This window comes from Schistocerca piceifrons, chromosome 2 (assembly GCF_021461385.2).
Source record: "Schistocerca piceifrons isolate TAMUIC-IGC-003096 chromosome 2, iqSchPice1.1, whole genome shotgun sequence".
In the NCBI taxonomy this organism is placed as follows: Eukaryota; Metazoa; Arthropoda; class Insecta; order Orthoptera; family Acrididae; genus Schistocerca; species Schistocerca piceifrons.
Genome location: NC_060139.1, coordinates 295,140,097 through 295,158,878, shown reverse-complemented (window position 1 = coordinate 295,158,878; position 18,782 = coordinate 295,140,097). Strand labels below are relative to the sequence as shown.

Below are 18,782 nucleotides of genomic sequence, written 5' to 3'. Positions count from 1 at the left end.
ACTTCCTCTTTACCAGGTGGTGTCCCAGTCCTTTGGTGGACTGAGGCATGCTGCGATGCAATTCACGCACCGAGACATTCTTTCCGCATTTTTAACCATCGTCCTATGATGGCAAACTGCATGTGTGCAAAGTGTCGTTGTGTTCTTTGAGACAGCAAAAAGCTAGATGGATTTCATTCACTAGTTCTTTTAACAGTTGCATCCCTTCCTCTGTTGTGTGGGGCCAACCTCTGACAGCTCTCTGGGACCAAGATCCATTCCCCAACTTCTGACCTGACAGTAGCAGACGTTGTCCTCGTGGACCCTGTTGCTATCTTCAACACCTTGGGCCATCATTTTGCGGAAGTTTCGAGCTCTTCCCACTATCGCCCTGCCTTCCTCCATCGGAACCGAGCAGAGGAGGCTCGGGCGATACCCTTCTCTTCTCTGAATTGTGAGTGGTACAGTGCTGCCTTTACTATGAGGGAGCTAGATCATGCTCTCAGTTCATCCCGATCCTCCGCCGCAGGGCCAGATGCCATCCACATTCAGATGTTGCAGCACCTTTCTCTTGTGGGCAAGCACTTTCTGCTAAACACATACAACTGCATGTGGGCAGAGGGCACATTTCCTGGACGCTGGTGTGAAGCCACTGTCATACCCATCCCTAAGCCCGGTAAGGACAAAAACCTTCCTTCTAGCTACCGCCCCATCTGTCTTACCAGCTGCATTTGCAAGGTGATGGAACATATGATTCATGCCCGGCTGGTATGGTGGCTTGAGTCTCACAATTTACTGATGACTGCACAATGTGGATTTAGAGCGCGGCATTCTGCAGTTGACCATTTCATTACTTTGTCCACCAATGTCATGAATGGTTTTCTGTGGAAATCCCAGACTGTGGCTGTGTTTTGCAGAAGGCCTATGACATGATGGAGAGCTGATATCCTCTGTATTCTTTACACGTGGGGTTTCTGTGGCCACCTTCCCTTTTTCCTTCAGGCATTTTTAAAAGATTGAGTTTTCAATGTGCGTGTGGGTTCTGCCTTGTCAGACACCTTTATCCAGCAAAATGGTGTGCTTCAGGGTTCCATCCTGAGCGTTGTCCTCTTCGTTATCTCCATTAGCCCTACAATGGCCTGTCTCCCGCTGGGCATCTCTGGCTCCCTTTTTGCCATCTATTGCAGTTTTCCATGGACCTGTCTCACTGAACGGTGTCTTCAGTGATGTCTTGATCATCTTTACTCTTGGAACATCGACAGTGGCTTTCGCTTTCCCACTGACAAAACCATCTGTCTGAATTTCTGGCGACACAATTTGTTTATCCAATCATCTTTACATATTGGGTTTGTTGTGCTTCTATTCATTGAAACTACAAAATTATTGGGGCTCATGCTCGATAGGAAACTGTCTTGGTCCTTCCCTGTGTCTCACCTGGCAGCCTGCTGTACACGGTTCCTCAATGTCCTGTGTGTCCTCAATGGTACTTCCTGGGGTGCTGATCGAACCACCCTCTTCCATTTGTACTGGTCCCTTGTCTGTTCGAAACTCTACTACGGGTGCTTTGTTTATGTATGTGCACGTCCATCCCTCTTACCCCGTCTCAGCACTATCCACCATCGTGGCATCCGTTTGGCAATGGGTGCCTTTTTCACTAGCACAGTTGAGTCTGTATGCTGCAGCTGCTAAACTACCACTGTCCTACAGCCGTGACTTTCAGGTATGCACGCCGTTTCTCTTCCATGCATGGCCACCTATCCTATGCCACCTTTTCTGATGATTACTTTGATCACCAGTATGGGGTGCGTCCCTCATCTCTGTTACTTCGTGGTTCCTGCTTTCGGCACTTGCTACGGTGGCTTAACTTCACACCACCTGCACTTTTCCTGGTGGGTGTGAACTGTTCACCACCTTGGGTTTGTGAAGCGGCCCATGTTAACCTTGGTCTTCACGCACTTCCTATGGACAGTACTCTAGCCTCGGTCTATTACCTTCAGTTTCACGACCGTCGCATGGATCTTAGCGATAGTAGCTTTGTATACACCGATGGCTCTCTGACCGACCATGGGGGTGGGTGTCCCTTCATCATTGGCACCCGTCTCTTTCGATATTGGCTTCCAGCACACTGCTCAGTATTTACAGCTGAGCTCTTCCCACTGTATCAGGCCACGGAGTACATTTGGCGACACAGCATTTTCGATTGTGTCCTCTGCTCAGGCTCACTCAGCACCCTTCACAGTCTGTGTGCATCTACATCCACATCTACATGACTACTCTGCAATTCACATTTAACTGCTTGGCAGAGGGTTCATCGAACCACAATCATACTATCTCTCTACCTTTGCACTCCTGAACAGCGCGCGGGAAAAACGAACACCTAAACCTTTCTGTTCGAGCTCTGATTTCTCTTATTTTATTATGATGATCATTCCTACCTATGTAGGTTGGGCTCATCAAAATATTTTCGCATTCGGAAGAGAAAGTTGGTGACTGAAATTTCGTAAATAGATCTCGCCGCAACGAAAAAGTCTTTGCTTTAATGACTTCCATCCCAACGCGCATATCATATCTGCCACACTCTCTCCCCTATTACGTGATAATACAAAACAAGCTGCTCTTTTTTGCACCCTTTCGACGTCCTCCGTCAATCCCACCTGGTAAGGATCCCACACCGCGCAGCAATATTCTAACAGAGGACGAACGAGTGTAGTGTAAGCTGTCTCTTTAGTGGACTTGTTGCATCTTCTAAGTGTCCTGCCAATGAAATGCAACCTTTGGCTTGCCTTCCCCACAATATTATCTATGTGGTGTTTCCAGCTGAAGTTGTTCGTAATTTTAACACCCAGGTACTTAGTTGAATCGACAGCCTTGAGAATTGTACTATTCATCGAGTAATCGAATTCCAACAGATTTCTTTTGGAACTCGTGTGGAACACCTCACACTTTTCGTTATTTAGCGTCAACTGCCACCTGCCACACCATACAGAAATCTTTTCTAAATCGCTTTGCAACTGATACTGGTCTTTGGATGACCTTACTAGACGGTAAATTACAGCATCATCTGCGAACAACCTAAGAGAACTGCTCAGATTGTCGCCCAGGTCATTTATATAGATCAGGAACAGCAGAGGTCCCAGGACGCTTCCCTGGGGAACACCTGATATCACTTCAGTTTTACTTGATGATTTGCCGTCTATTACTACGAACTGCGACCTTCCTCACAGGAAATCACGAATCCAGTCGCACAACTGAGACGATACCCCATAGGCCCGCAGCTTGATTAGAAGTCGCTTGTGAGGAATGGTGGCAAAGCTTTCCAGAATCAACTTGAGATCCCCTGTCGATAGCGACCATTACTTCGTGTGAATAAAGAGCTAGCTGTGTTGCACAAGAACGATGTTTTCTGAAACCATGCTGATTACGTATCAATAGATCGTTCACTTCGAGGTGATTCATAATGTTTAAATACAGTATATGTTCCAAAACCCTACTGCAAACCGACATCAATGATATAGGTCTGTTGTTCGATGGATTACTCCTACTACCCTTCTTAAACACTGGTGTGACCTGCGCAATTTTCCAATCTGTAGGTACAGATCTATCTGTGAGCGAGCGGTTGTATATGATTGCTAAGTAGGGAGCTATTGAATCAGCGTAATCTGAAAGGAACCTAATCGGTATACAATCTGGACCTGGAGACTTGCCCGTATCAAGCGATTTGGGTTGCTTTGCAACCGCTAAGGTATCTACTTCTAAGAAACTCATGCTAGCAGCTGTTCGTGTTTCAAATTCTGGAATATTCCATTTATCTTCCCTGGTGAAGGAATTTCAGAAAACTGCGTTCAGTAACTCTGCTTTAGCGGCACAGTCGTCGGTAACTGTACCATCGGCACTGCGCAGCGAAGGTATTGAATGCGTCTTGCCGCTTGTGTACTTTACATACGACCAGAATTTCTTCGGATTTTCTACCAAATTTCGAGACAATGTTTCGTTGTGGAACCTATTAAAGGCATCTCGCATTGAAGTCTGTGCCAAATTTCGCACGTCTGTACATTTTAGCCAATCTTCGGGATTTCGTGTTCTTCTGAACTTCGCATGCTTTTTCTGTTGCCTCTGCAACAGCGTTCGGACCTGTTTTGTGTACCACAGGGGATCAGTTCCATCTCTTACCAATTTATGAGGTATGAATCTCTCAATTGCTGTTGCTACTATATCTTTGAATTTGAGCCACATCTCGTCTACATTTGCATAGTCAGTTCGGAAGGAATGGAGATTGTCTCTTAGGAAGGCTTCTAGTGACACTTTATCATTTTTTTTTAAATAAAATTATTTTGCGTTTGTTTCTGGTGGATTTGGAAGAAACTGTATTGCTACAACGACCTTGTGATCACTAATCCCTGTATCAGTCATGATGCTCTCTATCAGCTCTGGATTGTTTGTTTTCGCAACCATTTACAATTCGCGTGGGTTCGTGGACTAACTGTTCGAAATAATTTTCGGGGAAAGCATTTAGGACAATCTCGGAAGATATTTTCTGCCTACCATTGGTTTTGAACAAGTATTTTTGCCAACATATCGAGGGAAGGTTGAAGTCCCCACCAACTATAACCGTATAATTATTTGTTATGAGACTCAAATTTTCTCTGAACTGTTCAGCAACTATATCATCGGAGTCTGGGGGTCGGTAGAAGGAGCCAATTATTAACTTAGTTCGGCTGTTAAGTATAACCTCCACCCATACCAATTCGCACGGAGTATCTACTTCGACTTCACTACAAGATAAACCACTACTGACAGACACAAACACTCCACCACCAATTCTGCCTAATCTATCTTTCCTGAACACCGTCTGAGACTTTGTAAAAATTTCTGCAGAACTTATTTCAGGCTTTAGCCAGCTTTCTGTACCTAAAACGATTTCAGCTTCTGTGCTTTCTATTAGCACTTGAAGCTCAGGGACCTTCCCAGCACAACTACAACAATTTACAACTGCAATTCCGACTGTTCTGGATCCAAGCACTTCCTGTATTTGCCATGCACCCTTTGAGATTGCAGCCCACCCCCTACTTTCCCGAGGCCTTCTAACCTAAAAAACCACCCAGTCCAAGCCACACAGCCTCCGCTACCTGTGTAGCCACCAGCTGAGTGTAGCGAACTCCTGACCTATTCAGCGGAACCCGAAATCCCACCACCCTACGGCGCAAGTCAAGGAATCTGCAGCCAACACAGTCGCAAAACCGTCTGAGCCTGTGATTCAGACCCTCCACCCGGCTCTGCACCAAACGTCTGCAGCCGGTTCTCTCAACGATGCTGCAGATGGTGAGCTCTGCCTTCATCTAGTAAGCAAGACTGGCAGCCTTCACCAAATCAGATAGCCGCTGGAATCCAGAGAGAATTTCCTCAGATCCAAAGCGACACACGTCATTAGTGCCGACATGTGCCACCACCTGCAGCTGGCTGCACCCTGTGCTCTTCATGGCATCCGGAAGGACCCTTTCCACATCAGGAATGACTCCATCCGGAATGCACACGGAGTGCACACTGAATTTCTTCCCCTCCTTAGCCGCCATATCCCTAAGGGGCCCAATTACGCGCCTAGCATTGGAGCTCCCAACTACCAATAAGCCCACCCTCTGTGATTGCCCGGACCTTGAAGGCTGAGAATCATCCTCTGAAACAGGGCAGGCAGCTGCATCTGGCTCAGCCAGAGACAGTGCCTGTTCCCTGTTTGTCAGACGCACTGGGGAGGCTTTCTGATCAGCCTCCGGGGACGTCTTTCACTGCCTGCCATGCCTTGGAACGACCTCCCAATCAACTACAGGCGAGGGCTCAGCCCCACTGCGGGCAGCAACTGGGGCAACCACAGCGGCAGACGGATCTGGGGACAGACGGGACGAGGTTGACATCCCCGTGATACCCAAGTCCGGCTCCCCACAGTGGTGCCCATTGGCAACAGCCTCAAGCTGCGTGACCGAAGTCAACGCCGCTTGCAGCTGTGAGCGAAGGGATGCCAACTCAGCCCTCATCCGAACACAGCAATCACAGTCCCTGTCCATTCTAATCAGTGTTGAACAACAGTTACTGAAACATGAGTCCGTGCCTAGATAACGCAAGGGAAACACGCAAAGAATGTATTAACTAACCCGTACAAATGTCTAACGACTGCGCTACAATCTGCCTGAATTTACGATTACAGTAACTAAAACTCGAAATTACACCTCATATACGAAACTCACACGCAATTTAAGTAAGAATCTCCGAAGTAAACACTAAAGCGCGATGCTACAACTCTCTAATACTATAATACGCCCGAAATTTATGAATTAAACAATGCAAGTACCTAAAAACACGCAAAGAAATTAAGAATTAAACTATGTAACAAATAAGTAAGCTAGGGGTATACGACTTGCTGCTGCAGCTGCTTATGTGCTGTACACCACTCATCCCTTAGTACAGTGGGTTCAGGAAATATGTCACTTGCTCACTCTTGGTGGACCAAGTGTGATGTTTCTGTGCGGCCTGCCAAGGCTGCAGTCCTCATACCTCAGTCCGAGAGTTCTTATGTTCCGTCCGATGATCTCTGTGTTGCCGTCTGTCAGGAGGTGGTGTCCCTTTGGCATCGCCAATGGTCTTTGCTTCACGGGAATAATCTCCGGCTTACTAAGCCTCTCTGTGACTTGGATGACCACCTCTCGGCCCTCCCGCTAGGGGGAGGTCATTTTAAGTAGGCTACATATTGGGCACTGCCTCTTTAGCCATCGTCACTTCATACACATTGTGCCCAAGTTTTACCTGTCCACCACTGCCTGATGGACTGCCCATTTTTTAACCATTTACGTTCCTTCTTGGGATTGCCATGTGAGTTATTGGCCATTTTAGCAAATGACATACTGGCTGTCAACCATGTTTTACTTTTTATCCCCCAAAGCAATATAGCGAAGGCCATTTCATTTTTAGTTTTGGACCTCCATTTCTTTATGGTGTGTCTTCTCACTTTTTTTTCCCCCTCTTCCCAAGTGCCTGTTCTTAGCTCTCTTCTATTATGTCACTTGGGGCTGACGTATAGTCGTTTTTTAACTCCTCTCTGTCTTCATGTTCTATAGTTTTGACTTGGGCACATATGAGCCCAGTTGTTTTTCACGCCCTAAAGCAAAACAAAACCAAACCAATCCTGGTTTCCGTGTGCCATCACTCTTCACTTTTCTCCTCCTCACTCCTCCTGTTCTTTCCTTTTCATGGCTTCTGGACGTCACTCACCCACTGCCCACCCTTGGGTGAGTTTACCCACTTGGTTCTGCTGCAGTTTCCATCTCTGCTCACCATCTTCTCTTCTGACCACTGCCTCACCCCTCCCCCTTTGGTTAGGTCCTGGGCCCCAGATACAAATAGTTCTCTTCCAGGGGCTGAAAGCCTCCATCGCTCTGTTCGATTCACCTGCTCTTATGGGAGTTTCAGGATCATCATCATCATCTTGGACAGTTTCCACCCTCTGACTGGGTCTGTTTGGAACATAGGCCTCTCCATCGTCTTCTGTCGTGCCACCATCTCTCCGTCTTCACCTTGGTCCAGTCTTCTCCTTTCTTCTGGACGCATTCCACGACTCCTTTCAGCCATCTGTCTCTCGGTCTTCCTCCTTCCAGTTTCACTTCGTGTATCATCCTGGGTATCCTCTTCTCCTCCATTCACTTAACATGCCCATACCATCTCAGCCTTGATTTCTCTATCTCCTCTTGTAATGGTTCCACCTTCATTAAGTCTCTGATCCCCTCATTTCTTAACCTGTCTATCTTTGTCACTCCAATACTGTTCCTCAAGAATTTCATCTCGCTAATGTGTACTTTGCTTTTCTCTCTTCCTTTCATAACCCAAGTTTGGATGCATATGTCAGGATTCTGAAATGCTTCTGCTTTTCTCCCCCACTCATTTATTTCTCTGTCGTTTTTTTTTTTTCCATCTTCCTGTATCAGGCTTCCTAGGCACTTGAAGCTCTCCACTCTCCTCAATCGTTCCCCACCAACTGTTATTTCAGTTGTACTGCTCTCCTTCAGTCTTGTTGTGATAATCACCTCATTCTTACTTTACTAAATTTCATCCCACATTCTTGTACTGTTCGTTCCCAGGATACTGTTGGTTTTTATACTGATGGCTCTAAACCCGCTGATCACATGGGATATGTCTTCAGGTCTTTGTTGGCACAGAACATCATCTCCTGTCTGCTGCAGAACTGGTGGCTGTCTATCGGACCCTCTGCTTTATTAAATGGTCCTCCCTCGCACAATTTTTGTTATGTATGGACTCGGTGAGAGGGCTTCAGGCAATCAAGCCTAGTGTTTTTCCTGTGACCCCTTCGTCTCTGCCACATGAGCATCTTTACATCAGATCCCTTTTCGCTAAATCATGGGCCAACTCTTGATGGTTGGGAGGGGGGGCTACCTCCCTGTCTAATAAACTTCGTGCAATCGAGGAGACACCCACCATATGGTATTCTTCCTTCCTCCTTTTGCCCCAGTTGGAATTTATCACCGTGTTAGTCTTCATATCGGCGATACTTGGTTGACCCCTGGATTTTTGCTCCGCTGTGAGCCACTCTCCCGCCTCCCCCCCTCCTTTTTTTTTTTTTTTTTTTTTTTTTTTTTTTTTTTTTTTTTTTTTGTAGTTGGCTCCCCCCACCCATTGGATCTCGATATTTTGCTGGACTGCCCCCTCCTTCTAGCCCTTCACACTAAATATGCCCACCCACCTGTTAGCAGATGACTCTTGCAGAGTTACATCTGTCCCCAGTTTTCTTTGCTAGTGTTACGTCTCTTCCCATGTTTAAGTACCTGAATTTACCTCTGGAATTATAGTCATTTGGTTAGTGTCAGCATTGGTTATGGTGGCCTTGGCCTTGCCTCCACACCAGCCAGGCTCTCCTCTCTTTTCTCTAAGTTCTGACTGGTCTTTTGTGTGTTTTGTTTCCCCCCTTATTGTGTCGTCTTCCTCTGGTGTTGTCCCCATTGTGTCATGATCATGGTATGGTGAGGATCGGAAAGGGTTGGTCGCGGTACTGGTGCACCAATGAGCAAATGAGCATTGGGTCTCTGGGGTACCCCTGCTCTCACCCCCCCCCCCCCTCCTGTTCTTTACTCTTCCTGTTGCCCCGACATTCTTTTTATCTCTCTGCTCATTTTCCCTGCCCCTTGATTGGACTGTGCTGTTTGTGTTGTTCCTCGCTTGATTTCTGCCACCTTAGATCATGGGACACTTTAGGTTGCTGTTTGCCAACCAATCAGCCATAAACTTTGAAGGTTGCACGGACACTAGCAAGTTGGGTGTCTCACAAGGATCTACAATGGAGACAGTACGCCAGAGCTAGTTGCACACTTTTAACCGCACCAGGGTTTTTAGTTGGCACCATCTATTGGTCACCTGTTTCATTGCTTATGACCAAAACTGCTGGCATTTGTTAAAGGCTGAAGAAAAAACAGGTGCCAGTGAGATGGTTTGTCTCATGACACTTCACAAAAAACTATTGTGTGTTACTTTCACCTCTACTCACAACAGACTCCACATGCAGTTTTGAATAATGTTGGCGCATACAGCATTGGACTGACTGTCCTTTTTTCAACTAACTGTCTTGTTAAATTGCAACATAAATGGCAGTGTTTTTCATTAATGTTCAGAACACTTAGTGTTTGGTCTAATGACAAAATTAATACATATTGGTGAAATAATTCATGATAATGTGAGTTGTTCATGAGATGTTACACACAGTAAACATATAATGTCTAGTATCATCATAAAAGTTGTTTAAGTGCACTTCACGATATAGTTTTTGTTTAATGATATATATTAATAGTGGCAACTGGCTCGAAGTTGTACAAGTTTATAACTTGCTGCACAGCTCTACCACGAAGTGACACGTGGGGGAGGCTACGAAGGCAGCAGCCACAAGCAGACAAAGTAAAGGGTGTAGTAAGGACATGATGTAGTTTAGCTGGGGATTGATGCTTGGTGTGAAGGACTTTGATTAGGGACTCAAATGAGTCAAGGTGTCTCGTTTAGCAGCAGCTTTGTCTCCTGCACTGTAGTCTGAGACTCCAGGGGCAAGGCATCAGGTTTAAGGACAAAAGGAGAAGCTCTGTAGCCTTGATGCTAGGTGTAGAGTTTCTGATTAGTTTTGACTAGCATTTAGCTGTGCTGTTCCAGTTTCTTGACTTTAATTATTTTGAGTGTACATTGCAATTTAGAAGATTAGCATGTTGAGGAACTGTATAAACTTTGACCATTCAGCTGGTTCGTCTCGGTTCAGACTTTTCCACCAGTGACAATATGTGCAACAGTAAAACTGTATTGGGAAGTATGTTCAGACACATGAACAGTTTGAACATTCCGCAAATTGTGTTTGAGACCTTGAGTTGGCTTTGTAAATTGGCTGCTTCTATAGTAACTGAAATAATTCATGCCAATAATAAACTGTCATAAGTAAATAAACAAGAACAATTTAAACATGTGTTGTCATCTAGCTCATTTGTACAAAACAACCCCAACTTTTAATTAAAAGACAGCTAACAAGTCTGCAAGGAAATTATAAACTTGTGGTCACCTTCAAAGGAAACTATTTTACATTGGTGTGCTACTGGTCACCAGGCAGGAACTCAAGAGCCAAAATTCGGGTGAAATCCAATCGTACATTTATGTTCCTCCGCCCATCATGAGGAAGAGCTGGCACCCACAACAGGGTGACAAAGCTCGCAAGATTGGTGTCTCACAACCACCTAAGTACCAAAAAATAATGTAGAAGCCACAAAAATATTGTCTGTTTTCTGTCCTCTTAATGCTTTTGCATGTAGCACATGTAAGGTGTCTCATGCAGCAGTGTAATTACACCACAGAACAAAGCCAACATCTGGCATCAGTAGGTTCAGTTGACCCCAGGACCGTGCTGTTTATCTTCGGAGCCACTAGAGGCATGACCAAGAGGATAAGTGCATGGTGTAAAGTTTGGCAGCTACTCAAAACTTGTGTAAATATAATTTAATACAAGCAAATAGATGAAAAGATTAGATATTGTTTGACCATATGATAGTGATCATTCTTTGAATTACTCACAACCTTCAAATATCAAGGATTTTCAATCCACAGTGATTTAAACTTGAACAGCAACATAAGTCTAGCTTTTGGAACGGGAGGTGCTAAATTAGGATTTATGTAGAATTTCCAGGGAAATTTATTTCACGCAAGAAAGAGGTCCTTCATACAATTGTCATTTGACCAATTCTGGAGCATCCTTCATCAGCTTGAGACCTTTAACAAATTAGATTAATGAGAAAGAGAGAAAATTCAAAGAATTTCTGCACAATTTGTCACAGATTTGTTCAGCCAGTTCAAGATTGTCACAGTAATGCTTAAACAACTGCAGACAGTACATGAAATACAAGGAGAGCCTTACACACAAAATTGTGAAAACTCACGTTCCAAAAGGATTTAAAAAATGTAAAACTTTCTTGAACATACATTACTTGTACCAAACACAATGCTAAAAGTAGAGAAACTTTAGGACCTACACAGAAGTGTTCAGGCTTTTTTTCTCCTCGTGCACAATTTGCAAATGGTATACGTGGGGGAGGGGGATAAAGCTGGAACACTGTGAATCCTCCGCAACACACCACATGGTCGATTGTGTAGTACAGACGTGAGCATATTCATCTCATAACAGTGGAGTGTGTTTTGGAGCACATACAAAGTTGCCATTGTACTAGATAGTGAACATTAGTTTTATGCAGTTGATGTATTACAGCAATCCAAGCAGAGGTCTACAACAAAACTGACAACGCTGGTCGATTTCCCTCTATATGGGTTCGATATGAACCCTCACCTGGCTGACCGACCAAACGGCCCTCCTCCTCAAAACCTGTGTTCACCGGGTGGTGGTGTCCTCGGCGGTCTCGGCTGGTCTCCATGGAAACGGCCTCGTCGCACTCCCAACCGACCGGATGACAATGTGTACGATCTGTACGCAGTGTGCAACCACCATGGCCAGGATCCCCAGGGTGGCCATTATACAGGTACGGCCTCCTCTTGATACATTTGAATATTTGGACGGCTGTTTCACATAAAAATAGTTACTGACTAATGTGCTAACAGTATCAAATGGAGTTTGTACCTACTAATAAACTACTGGAATTATAATTTCCTGTTTTTCCACCGACATTGAAGAACTTAGACATACTATTTTCCGGGAGGAACTGGCGTATTTCACACACCACTCTGTAGACATGTTTTTACATTTTAGGTAATTGTGACTTGTGTAATTTCCAAGATCTCTTGCAAGTGATGTATATCGAACATGCGACTGTCATGGTGCCAGATATCAATTTTGTTTACACTGTTGACAACAGTGATGACAGAAGATGACAGTGATTTGCCTTACCTTAATCATCATCCAGATCTTCATCGACAATTCTGCATCTTGGCTACTCAGCGAGAAGTAATCCTTTTTTGCTGTACCTGGGACACACTTTAGCAGTATCTCTCAAGAAAACTGTGAGAATCTTGAAAAAAAACTTTTTGCCAATTTTCAGACATGTCTCCCCATGACAATCCATGCAATTCCTAAGATCATGATTTGGGAATAAAGAAAGTCTAAACCCTTTTCCATAGTACGCAATCTTGGAATCAACTCCCGCCAGATAAGGGTAATGCGAGTCTACACTGCACTGGCTCCACTTTTGGGAAGGTTCACTGTTACAAGAAGCTCTGTTATCAACACTGTAAACGAAAGCAATAACTAATCGACATCTGACACCATGACAGTCACACACTCAATGTGTGTCGCATGTAAATGATCTTTGTAATTACCACTATTTGTCGCCTTTAAGATGATCAGCAATTTATGTACCAGTGCTGCCTAGCGCACTAAGTTATTTCTCTGAATTGTTGATAGAGGCATTAAAGAGTCTCAGTTCTTCATACCTGGCAGTGGACTATTACCATCGTGTGGTAGTAGGTAATGTGTTGCTCATTATACCCTGTCTTACATATATTTCACAGCCTGTATTGCTTACTAAATGTAGAATTTTTGTCACATTTTTTTCAACTTTCCCTAATGGAGCTCTTCACTAATGGAAGTGACGTGCTACCTCTTTTGATCAGGTGGTAGCAAAAGGGATGGACTCCATCCGAATGAGGGGGTAGAGAGCGATTTTCATAACAGTGTGTGTGCGCGTGTGCCAGACTTTCCGATCCACGACCTCTCTAATATGTCCCACACTGTTCTGTGCCCCCATCTAATAGTTGAAAGAGCTCAGCAGACTGGTTATATTAAATCTTATCACCATAAAGTACTTTGTTGGAAAATATATTCTTTTCCACAGCAGGAGATGGCATCTTTCAATACTATGTTGGAGCTATCAAAATATATTCATTTGAGTTTTGACCTGCAATCTCACTCAGTCTCAGTCTGCCTGAAATCCCATAATTGTTACTCCCTCTATACTGTTACCCACTCCAAACAATTGCCTCTCTCTGCTTTCTGAAAAAATATATTTTGCATTGGTTCTCATTTTTTTATTTTTCCATCAAAATTATTAGTTTTGTCCAATATTGAACCAGAAGTGGTTGTCAGAAGAACAAGTCCAGCATATAGAAAAGTCAGAACAGCCTTCAGTGAAATTAAAAGAAAATGCATCAGCATTTAGAGTGTAAGAGGAATTTCCCTGTTTATCACATGAGAGAGTGTGTATAGGTGGAATAAGGTGGTAGTCATAAATAAAATCCGCCAGATTTTCTAAAATCATAAGAAAAACAAATATTTATTTAGAGGATTTGTTGATCTAGAAAAAGCATTCGAAAGTGTAAAATGGTTAAAGATGCTCAAAATTCTGAAGAAAATAGATGTAACCTGTAGCGAAAGGTAAATAATGTACAATATGTACAAGACCTATTGGGGTTAGCTGAAACAAGATGGAAAGGAGAAGGAAGGAGAGACTGAGGAAAGGCTACTGTCTGTACTGGAGTGGAAATGAGGAGAGAAGGAGAAATGGAATCAGAATAGTAGTAAGAGATCGATTAAAAGAGGAAGTGAAGAGAATAAGTGATAGGATGATGAAGACCGAAACATCACTTGAGGGGACTAAAATAGAGGTAACACAGGTGTATTGCGCTGCAGGTGGGTTGCACTTCTGAGGAGAAGCAAGAGTTTGAAGAAAAAATACAGAAGGAGATGGGAAGGAAGAATATGACAGTAATGGGAGATTTAAACACACACGTTGGAAGAGAAAGACAAGGCTGCGAAAGTGTGCTTGGACCAGAGGGTTGGGGCTGCTGAAATGAGGAAAGTGGAAGACTATGGGAGTTCTGTCAAAGGTATGGCTTGCTGGTTGGGAACTCTCGGTTCAGGAAAAGAGAGAGCCACAAGATTACCTGATACAGTCAAGACTTAAAGAGAAAGTTGATAGTTGACTACTTCCTGTCCGATAGTGCCATGAATAGGAACATCATTGACATTAAGGTAATACCATCAGAGGCATTGGGTAGTAACCACCGTTTGCTGGTAATGAACCTGAGAGGGACTAAGGATAATAAAGGGACAGAAAACCAGGAAAGATGTATAAGGGTATGGAAGTTGAAGGAAGAAGAAAGCAGGCTGCAGTACCTACGTGCAGTAAAGGAAAGCATCCCAAAGGATGAACCAAAAATGGTAGAAGTGGAATGGGCTAGATTCGAGGGAACATTAGTAAGTGCGGTGGAAGCAATATGTGCGAGGACAAGCAACAAAAAGAGATGGAAAGAAACTCTCTGGTGGAATGATAAAACAAAGACTATAGTACAGAAGAAGAATAGAGCCTTTAGGGTATGGTTCCAGAAGAGAACAGTAAAGACAAGAGAAGAGTATCAGGCAAGCAAGAAAGAAGCAAAAAGAGTGGTGGTGGAAGAAAGAAGAAAGTGGATGGAACAGTGGACCAGAATGATGGAGGAAGATAGTGAAGGTGTTATATGTGATGATTAAAAGTAAGAGGAAGAACGGTACCACATATTATGCTCAAATAGTGAACAAAGTGGACATGATGCAGAGAATGAGGAGGAGCTCAAGAATATGTGGAAGGAGTATTTTGAAGAACTCCTGAACCCAAATGGAGACCTGGATGAGGAGGAACAAACCAACGAGAAAAAAGAGGAGGAACAGCAAATAGAAAAAGACCTTACATGGGGAGAAGTAGAAGAGGCATTGGGCAAGATGAAGGGAGGGAAGTTACCAGGTCTGGATGAGCTAAGTGTAGAGATGGTGAGAGCATCAGGAGAGGTGAGGATACAATGGCTGTATCGAGTAATGAAAATTGTGTGGAGACAGAAGATGATCCCAGAGGACTGGAAGAAGGGAATAATTGTCCCGATCTTCAAGAAGGGAAATAGAAAATAGTGCAAGAACTATTGGGGGATAACATTGATGAGTTATTGTGCAAAGATTTTTGAGAAAATTTTTGAAGCATGAATTTGGGCAAAATTAGAAGGAAGAATGAGAGAAGACCAACATGGCTTTAGAACAGGAAGGTCCATAGTGGATCTAATTTTTGCTGTGAGACAACTGCAGGAACAGCACTATGAATATGGAATAGATCTACTAATGACCTTCCAGGACATTGAAAAAGTGTATGTAGAAGCAAAGTGAGGAAAGCCCTGGAGAAGAGAGGAGTAACAAAACAGATTATTGGGAGGATAAGGGAAATGTACCATGGAAGTGTGAGCTGTCTAAAAGTGGGAGGAGAGAGATGAGAGCTTGGATTGAACAGACGAATGGCTTGAGGCAGGGAAGTGCACTTTCACCATTACTCTTCATTGTAGTGATGGATAGTATAATGAATGCAGTAGTACAAGTAATTGGTGAAAGGAAGTGAAAGCTATGGTGTTTGCAGATGATCTGGGGAATGAGGAGGAGGAAGTACAAGAGCAGTTGGATGTATGGGAACGAACAGTACAAGAATATGGGATGAAATTTAGTATAAGAAAGAGTGAGATGATTATCACAACAAGAAAGAAGGAGAGAGGAACAATGGGAATAACAGTTGGTGGGGAACGATTGAGAGTGGAGAGTTTAAAGTTCCTAGGAAGCCTGATACAGGAAGATGGAAAAAAACAACAGAGAAATAAACGAGCATGGGAGAAAAGCAGAATCATTTCAGAAGAGTGTCAGAAGCCTGATAGGGAGCAGGTATGTACTCCAAATCAGTAAAAAGGTTACATACCAGACAGTCATACTATGTCCCGATCCTGACGTGTGCATCAGAAACTTGGGTTATGAAAGGAAGAGAGAAAAGCAAAGTACAAGCTAGCGAGATAGAGATTCTTGAGAAACAGTGTTGGAGTGACAAAGATATACAGGTTAATAAATGAGAGGATCAGAGTGTTAATGAAGGTGGAACCATTACAGGAGGAGATAGAGAAATCAAGGCTGAGATGGTATGGACACGTTAAGAGAATGGAGGAGAAAAGGATACCCAGGAGGATACACGAGATGAAACTGGAAGGAAAGAGACCAAGAGGAAGACCGAGAGACAGATGGCTGAAAGGAGTAGAGGAATGTGTCCCGAAGAAAGGAGGAGACTGGACCAAGGTGAAGAAGGAGAGATGGTGGCAAGACAGAAGACGATGGAGAGGCCTATATTCCATACATACCCAGCCAGAGGCTGGAAACTGTCGATGATGATGATGATGATGATGATGATGATGATGATGATGATGTGCAAGACCCAAATACGCAACCCAAAATTGGAATGATAGGGTCAGAAAGAGTATAAGACAGGGAAGTAATCTTTGCCCCTACTCTTCAATCTGTACATTGAAGAAGCAAAGGTGGACATAAAAGAAAGGTTCAGTAGTGGGATTAAAATTTAAGGTGAAAGGCTATCAGTGATTAGATTCACCGGTGACATTTATATCTCCATGAAAGTGAGGAAGAATTGCAGGACCTGTTGAATGGATTGAACAGTCCGATGAGCTTACACTAAAAACAGTGTAAACCAAAAAATATGTAAGTTATGAGGGGTAGCAGAAGTGATATTACTGATGAACTTGTATAAAATAGGGGGCACAAAGTAGGTGGAGTGAAAGATTTCTCCTGCTTTCAGGCTAGCACATGCAGAGAGGGCAGTTGTGGCCAAAAGAAGTCTACCTGTACAAAATACCAGCCTTAAAGTGAGGAAAAAAATTTCTGAGAACAGCATTGTATGGATGTGACTCATGGACTGTGCAAAAATGATTTGAGGTGTGGTGTTATAGAAGGATGGAGAAAATTAGGTGGGCTGATAAGACACGAAATAAAAAGGTTCTCCACAGAATCAATGTGAGGAGAGGACATTGACAAAAAGAACAGGCAGTATGATAGAACATCTGTTAAAACTTCAAGGAATAACTTAAATGGTACTTGAGAAAGCTGTAGAGGGAGACAGATATCTTTCCTTCTCATCCCGTACAACAAATAATTGAAGAACATTTGGCGCGAGGACTGCTCCGAAATGAAGTTGTCGCCATGAGAGAGGAATTCTTGTTAGGCTGCATCAAACCTGTCAGAAGAACAATGGAAAAAAGTGTTTTTTTTAATAACCACCATTCTGTATTTATTGTTTATGAAAAAACTAACTTTTTGTACTCTATTGTGTATAATGTTTAATATTTCCCTGAAAGTGGAATTCATTTTTGCCTCAATTTGCTTTGTCTGTTCTATCTTCTTTGTCCAATGTTGATATACAGCATACTGCTATCAATATACTTACACATAGGCTTATTTCTCTTTCCTTTTGAAACTTCCTCAGTGAAAAAAGACTTTTCACTCAGAATGTATTATTTCATACAAAATTCTGTTAACGTGTATCTGTTTAATTTTTTTGTCTGCAGTCCAGTTTTTGATGTATCATAGAGCAGAATATGAAACCTGTTCATGATCAGTTTCTGCTTAGTAGTTTTGTTTCACTATCTGCTTTGGATTTTTGTTATAAATTGTAATAAGACAATACAAAGTAAGCAAGTACAGAGTTTTTTTACTTTCTCACAAAAATCAGAGGGGAAAAAATTGAAAGCTATGTACTTTAGAATAAGTCAATGTAAGGCTCCTTTATTTGGAATGTTTTACGTTTCGAATAAGGTTGGCTTTGCATGAGTTCCCTTTGGAAGCACAACTTGGGTATGTGTCTCCATTTACTGCAGCTTCACATTTAGTTCTTAAAAATCTACTGTTGTGTTCATAGCCTGCTAACAAAACAGTTTAGTTGATTGTGCTTTCTTGAAAAACATCCAGCGCATGCTAGATATGCCTTTCATTTTGTTTTTCATGAACTATTTTGGAGGTTCAGCTTATGTGAATTCTGCCTTTTTCATTTTTATGGAAGTAAATCTTCAGGAAGATTAAGTGACCACACATTCAGAATGTTCTGGGACATATAATTATGCTGGTAGCGATGCAAGTTCTTTCTACAGCCATGCAATCTTGACCAAATTAATGAGGAGAATGTCCACTCAGGACATACTTATGATTGATTATTTGCATTCTTGTTTTCTCTTAAGCTTCTGGGTCCTTGTACTATATTTTCATCAACTGCATCTGCCTTTTCAAAAATGGAGGTGTGGGAAATGTACAGTTTGGTGGTGTAATTCAAATGAAGTAGCATAAGCAAGATCCTGTCTGTTAAAATAAAATGAAATGATGATTTAACTGTTTCAGTTTGTGTACAAATGTTTTGTAATGCTGAGCAGAAGCAATAAAATGGAAATGCTCTCTCCAATCTTAAAGCTTGAATGTTTACTTTACCTTTATGTTTCAGAATAGCCTT

The 18,782-nt window shown here is 43.0% G+C and overlaps 1 protein-coding gene across 2 annotated transcripts in view; it reads left to right on the top strand.

The window, feature by feature from the left end:
* Positions 1–18,782, top strand: part of LOC124777147 (ubiquitin carboxyl-terminal hydrolase 31) — a 336,927-nt gene that overhangs the window by 308,173 nt on the left and 9,972 nt on the right. For both annotated transcript variants that reach the window (XM_047252447.1, XM_047252448.1), the window contains exon 9: positions 11,759–12,026. In XM_047252447.1, coding sequence (XP_047108403.1) covers positions 11,759–12,026 — 268 coding nt within the window. The remainder of the gene's footprint in view (positions 1–11,758; positions 12,027–18,782) is intronic.